The sequence below is a fragment of the Mauremys reevesii genome, linkage group 8 (assembly GCF_016161935.1).
Source record: "Mauremys reevesii isolate NIE-2019 linkage group 8, ASM1616193v1, whole genome shotgun sequence".
NCBI lineage: Eukaryota > Metazoa > Chordata > Testudines > Geoemydidae > Mauremys > Mauremys reevesii.
In genome coordinates this window covers 105,011,229-105,017,466 of record NC_052630.1, presented here as the reverse complement: position 1 = coordinate 105,017,466, position 6,238 = coordinate 105,011,229, and the positions used below count along the sequence as shown (strand labels likewise).

The following is a 6,238-nucleotide window of genomic DNA, read 5'->3' as shown; positions in this document are numbered from 1 at the left end:
TACGATCAACCAGGACTCCTAGGTCCTTCTCCTCCTCCGTTACTTGCAACTGGTGCGTCCCTAGCTTATAACTAAAATTCTTGTTAGTCATCCCTAAATGCATAACCTTACACTTCTCACTATTGAATTTCATCCTGTTACTAATACTCCAGCTTACAAGGTCATCCAAATCTCCCTGGAGGATATCCCGATCCTTTTCCGAATTGGCAATACCTCCCAACTTGGTGTCGTCCGCAAACTTTATCAGCCCACTCCTACTCTTGGTTCCCAGGTCAGCAATGAATAGATTGAATAAAATTGGACCCAAAACCGAACCTTGAGGAACTCCACTAGTGACCCCCCTCCAACCTGACAGTTCCCCCTTCAATACTACCCTCTGCAGTCTCCCCTTTAACCAGCTCCTTATCCACCTCTGGATTTTCATTTCAATCCCCATCCTTTCCAATTTAACCAGTAATTCCTCATGCGGTACCGTATCAAACGCCTTACTGAAATCTAGATATATTAGATCCACTGCATTTCCCTTGTCTAAAAAATCTGTTACTTTCTCAAAGAAGGAGATCAGGTTGGTTTGGCACGATCTACCTTTCGTAAATCCAATCTCTTGTGTCAGTGGGCAAAATTCCACAGATGCATCTCCAATTCTGTCACAGGAATGGTTGCCTGGGGATTTGGCAGGGTTTCCAGCAGCAAAGAGGAAGGACAGGGAAGTCTGTTTGACACCTCCCACACTTTACTGTGTTGGTTGAGGTTGAGAATGGCATACAGAAGTTCACAAGAGGGACCAGGCTCAGGACCTTTTGTGCCAGGCACCGTACAGCCAAGTCAGCTCTAATGGAGTCGAGAAACAAACCCTTTATATGTATTTATTAACTGCTCTCATTTTTCTCTTTTTGATGCTCTGTAGCGTTCCATGAGCTGTTTGGTTGATAACAAGACTGTAAACCTATGTATTACACAAGCTGTGCTCTCTCCCACTCACCCTTACTTTTAACCCATTATATAATCACCCACTAATAACTAGTACTTTCCTATTAGGTATTTAAATGATATACACCAGTGCAAATCCTTTATGTTGATGAATTACACCAGAGCCAAGTGAAGCATCTAACATCAGCACAAATTTCCTTAATACATATATGGGGCCCACAAAGCTAATAATGGAAATCTCCATCTTATGAGTGGACTTTATTTTACAGAAAAACATAGGAATTGCCAAACTGGATCAGACTAGTGGTCCATCTAGGTTACTATCTTGTCCCTGAGAGTGGCTGATATTAGTTGCTTCAGAGGAAGATGTAGAAAATTTTGTAACGGACACTTATGAAATAATTTGTGGGCAGGAGAAATTTCTTCCTAATCCCCATCAGTTCATGACTAGTTTATGCCTTGAAATGTGAAGACTTACATCCTTTCCTAAAACAAGCAACCCTCCCCCCGTTACTTAATGTAACTGTGAATGTTCTAATTACCCATATGGATTTCAAACTCTTTAAAAAAAATTCCTATTCTTCTTACAATGCATATACCATTTTCTCACCCGTTTAAAATAACTGACTCTATACCTTAGCCACTCATAACTGATACTGCTCAGATGCATCCTGGCATCCTTTGACTGAATCTTGAAGAGTACTGCCACAGAGGCCAGATTGGCTGGTTGGCCAAGACGCATTGTGGTAGCACAGGGTCTATAGTTTCTTGTCCCCTCAGTGGGTCTTGTATATAGGACAATCTGCCCCAAAATAATTGCACCGTCTTCAATCAGAGATGATGGCATGATGCCAGCCGTCAACGTTTAGTATTCCAGTGTCAAGACCAAAACTTCTATGTGAATACCATTGGAACTGGGCCACTTATAGAAAGAACAAGATGGTTTAGCATACATAAAAGCTAGAGCCATTTTATCCAGCTCAGAGTAACAATGTTGAGAATGAAGATCATGTACATAGTATGAATAGAATGTTAAATGACAAGCCTCAGCAATATATTTGTTTGGTAGCAGCAGCTTCTGCTCTGGAATCAGTGAGCCAACTGATCAGCTGGCTAATTTTTGTTTTAGTTATTGCTTTAAATCTGGTATTAATGGTAAAGTTAAAGTATCAGTGAAAATACTTGATTTTGTCCTCAGACTTTGCACAGGTTTAGCATCATTCTAGCATATACTATTTAGTTTTAATTATTCTTTTCTGTTTTAATAATGAGGTTTATGAATCTAACGGTTTCTCCATGCTGAATATTTCCATTCCAGATCCAGTCATTTGTACCATAGCAATGTGTCCAAGAGTCATAAAAATGCTCAGGATTGATGTGGGTCCTTTCCTTTCTGAAAATGTTAAGCATAGGTACATTTTGAAAGTATATTAGGCTGGATTCTGTGGTCTTCTAAGGCCATACAATGTGCCTTTAAAGTAGCTGAAGAAGACCAGTGGAGAATTTTTCCTGTGTAGGGGAGCTCTGCATCATCAGCCATCCCCAGTCTGTAATGTAAAAGGAAGTGGGGCATGCTGGGGGTATTCTGTAGACTCAGTATGGGGACAACAGGGAAAGGAGAGGGCTTGGCACAGCAAAGCTGAGTATGCTAACTTGATCTGGGACCAAGTGACCCTGAATTAGGAAGCCACAACCCGCTCCCTGTGGTCCCCCATTTCCACGCCATCTGAGTCAGCTTGAATGGAGTAGGGAATATATCTGTATTAATTCTTCCCTATTTCTTTTTGATATTATGGCATATACCAGGAGAAATTTGGTAAGTACTGCAAACCTGGGTGTCACACAAACTGTGTATTTACCCACCCACTCTTATTTTTAACCTGTTATACAACTGCCCACTTATAACCAGTACTCTCCTATTAGATATGTAAGACAATGTGACTCATGGTACAGTATTTGAAGAGATAAAATACTTTTAAGCATTATTATTCATTATTATTATTCATAATTTGTATTATTTTATGTGAGCTAGGGGAATCAGATCTTAACAAATTGTTCATTACCTGGTCTTGAGTAAGTCGTCCCACCTTTCTTTATAGGTGGTAAATTAATTATAAAAGTCTGCCTAAGGGTTGTTGTCAGTGTGTTTCCAAGGCAGACAGAAATATTCAACAGCCAGAAGCCTTCATAAATGTTGTGTCTTCCTTTTCTCCTCCAGTCAAGTATTCTTTGTTGGCACATTAAATGGACAGGTGTGATCAAGTATAAAGAATCACATTGAATCAAGAGGAGATTTTTTCAGAAGAGGTGGCAGTTAAAAGTGTCCTACAGGCTGCTTCACTATATTCATTACTGACTGGCACCTATGCTCTAGGGCAGGGGTGGCCAATCTGAGCCTGAGAAGAAGCCAGAATTTACCAAAGTACATTGCCAAAGAGCCACAGTAGTACATCAGCAGCCCCCCATCAGCTCCCCGCCCCCCACTCCCAGTTCCTCCCATTCACTGGCAGCCTGGCTGATCAGCACCTCCCAATCAGCTGTTTTGTGGTGTGCAGGAGACTCTAGGGGAGAGGGGGAGGAGTGAGGGCACGGCAGGCTCAGAGGAGAGCACGGGAAGGGGTGGAGTGGGAGCAGGGCCTGTGGCAGAGCCAGGAGTTGAGCAGTGAGCACCCCCTGCCACATTGGAAAGTTGGCACCTGTAGCTCCAGCCCTGGAGTTGATGCCTGTACAAGGAGCCGCATGTTAACTTCTGAAGAGCTGCATGTGGCTCTGGAACCATAGGTTGGCCACCCCTACTCTAGGGCAAGGATCCAACTGATTTATGAACAGGCATCATGCCATCCTAATAGACTAATATTAACACAGACAACCCAAGACTACAGGAATGTGCTTCATTTATGGTTGCTGAGGACAAGATTCCCAGATGGGAATTTCTAAAACGACTGTCTTATCTTAATCTTATACAATTATGAGTAAAAGGGATTGCTGTCACTAATCCATCATTAAAATGGAATAACTTTCAACAAGAATTTAAACATTCTCAAGAATAATTTAAAAAAGGTCCCACTCATTTACATCAATAAATCATTAAAACATTTATTCTGCTGCTGTTTCTATTACAAAAAAAAAGAGACTTTATAACATCTATATCTCCAGGCCAAAGACATACAAACATTTTCAGCAGGGCAAAGTGGAAGAAAGAACTATTTTCCACAGCAATGGAATGCATCCTGATTTGTGCATGGCAACACAGAAAATAGACGAACTTTGAAGGCTGCTTTTTCCGCATATCACTCCAGAAATGGGCATATTATACACTCAAAATTCAATTAATATTTAAAGGCAAAAGTGTTTACAAGCTTATATGGCTATGACTAGCTCAAATGAGACAGGAGATGAAGAGTTAAGGATATATGGTCTGGTTATTTCTTGAGAATGAATCAGTACAGTTCATTTTTTCCTTAGAGAGATGGTGAACTCCACTTTCATTTGTTCCCTGTTCGTGTCTTTCTGTAAGGAAACACTGGGTTATAAAATGTAGTTGGACAACTGTTACTTGTCTCTCTGTTTTTTTTGCAAATTCCTGATCTTACAAAGTACAGTACTTGGAGTTTTCTACAGATGAATGGGGTCCTAACATCTACCCATACATGTAAGGGGCTAGGTATAATAGGACAATATTGCTCCTGTTTTATTAATGTTATTGTTTGGCAGGGGTTAAAAAAAAAAGGTGGTACTTTTCCAAATTCCACCCACACAGTAAAGTATGTCCATACAAATTACCAAAATAAGAGACTACTCATAGTAGATTGTATAGATGTTCAAAATATATGATTATGTGTCTGCTCCACTGGGCTTCTTGATCTTGGCTCCCCTTCAGTGGCATTTGAATATGCCCAGGGACTTTGCTGGACTCCTGGGGCTTGGTTTCCCCTCAATCAGACTGGGCCCTGTTAGGCTCCTTCAGTGTGGCTCCTTCTTGAGATTTTAAAAGGTGGTGGTATCTCCCAAATGCCCACCTACTGATGGTGTTACAAGACTACGCTCACGGTGGATGGTACAGCTCTTATGATCCCCTCTTCTTTGTTATATCATTTCCCAAGTAATGAAATAGCTAACAATATGGATACTTAAATTTATCATCACTGGGCAGGGGAGTTAAGGTGAACGAGGCAGTTCAGATCTCTCAGACCTATTGTTCTAGACTCTGGAATATGCTGCTACTTTGGTTACACTTTATGCATGTTTCTGAGGTTTCCCTTGCTCTGACAACAGCTGGAGACCAACCCTTTTTTGTAATGAAAGCTCAGGTTCTGTTGCACAAGGCAGGTGCTTGGGAGAGTTGCCCATGTGCCATGCTGTCCAATGCTGGTCCAACCCTGGCCGCGCTGACTGGCACAGCATCCCCCCATTCAGTTGTGTTTCCATGACCTGGGCAATTAGCCTTAGGCACACGGTAGCCAGCTGATGGCATGGCTGGGCTGGCTCCTGGCCCAGCTGCCCTTAGCCTATGCCCTGCCCTGACAGGCCTGGGGCCAGGGGCCCGCGGGGGGTGCTGCTGGCGACACTGAGGGCTGGTAGCCTGGCCCAGAGGGTGGCGGCTACTGCCCGCCTCCCTTCATTGTGCGCGGTGCCATCCTGGCTTGCGCCCCTCCCGCCTCGCCTCTCTCGGTCTGTCCCGCCCGCGCGCTGCGCCTCGCGGGCGTGGCTCCTCCCCCTCGCTTGTCCCTGTGTCGCGCGCCCTCGTTACCGCCCCCTTCTCGCCCGCCTCGCGCCCTCCGTTTCGCGCACCGCCTCACCCGCCCGGGCGCTACCGGCCTCTCGCGAGAGCAGGGGACGGGGGCGGTGCCGCTGCAGCAGCCGCTTGCCACCGCGCTCGTTCCGCGCCGCGGCCGCCCTGACAGGAGGGAGGGGCAGCGGCCGGGCTGCTCCCTGCCGAGGAGGCGTCGCCGGCTCGGCTCTTCCCTCCGTGACTCACCCCGGCCATGGCCGGCCGCGCGCCGCGGGGGCCCCCGTTCCGCCGCCGCTGAGGAGCCGCCGCCATGAAGAAGGGCCGCTCCCGGGGGGAGAAAGCGGGGCCCCCGCCGCCTCCCAGGAGGGAGCCCGGCCGGGCGGCCGCCGCGGGGGGCGGCAGGAGGGAGCCGCAGGACGCCCGGGCCCCGGGCGCCGCCTGCGGGGAGGCGAAGGAGAAGGTAAAGGGGGCACCGCGCCGGATCCACTTCCACCCCTGGGCGGGCGGGGGGGTCGCGTTGCGGGGCACCGGGCAGGTGTGACTGGGCTGCATCGTGTGGGCGGGGCGGGGGGCTCG

The 6,238-nt window shown here is 46.4% G+C and overlaps 1 protein-coding gene across 4 annotated transcripts in view; it reads left to right on the top strand.

The window, feature by feature from the left end:
- Positions 1-5,722: 5,722 nt before the first annotated feature.
- MAST2 (microtubule associated serine/threonine kinase 2) overlaps positions 5,723-6,238 on the top strand; it is a 345,729-nt gene continuing 345,213 nt past the window's right edge. For all 4 annotated transcript variants that reach the window (XM_039483465.1, XM_039483464.1, XM_039483463.1 and 1 more), the window contains exon 1: positions 5,723-6,122. In XM_039483465.1, coding sequence (XP_039339399.1) covers positions 5,973-6,122 — 150 coding nt within the window. In that variant the 5' untranslated portion in view covers positions 5,723-5,972. The remainder of the gene's footprint in view (positions 6,123-6,238) is intronic.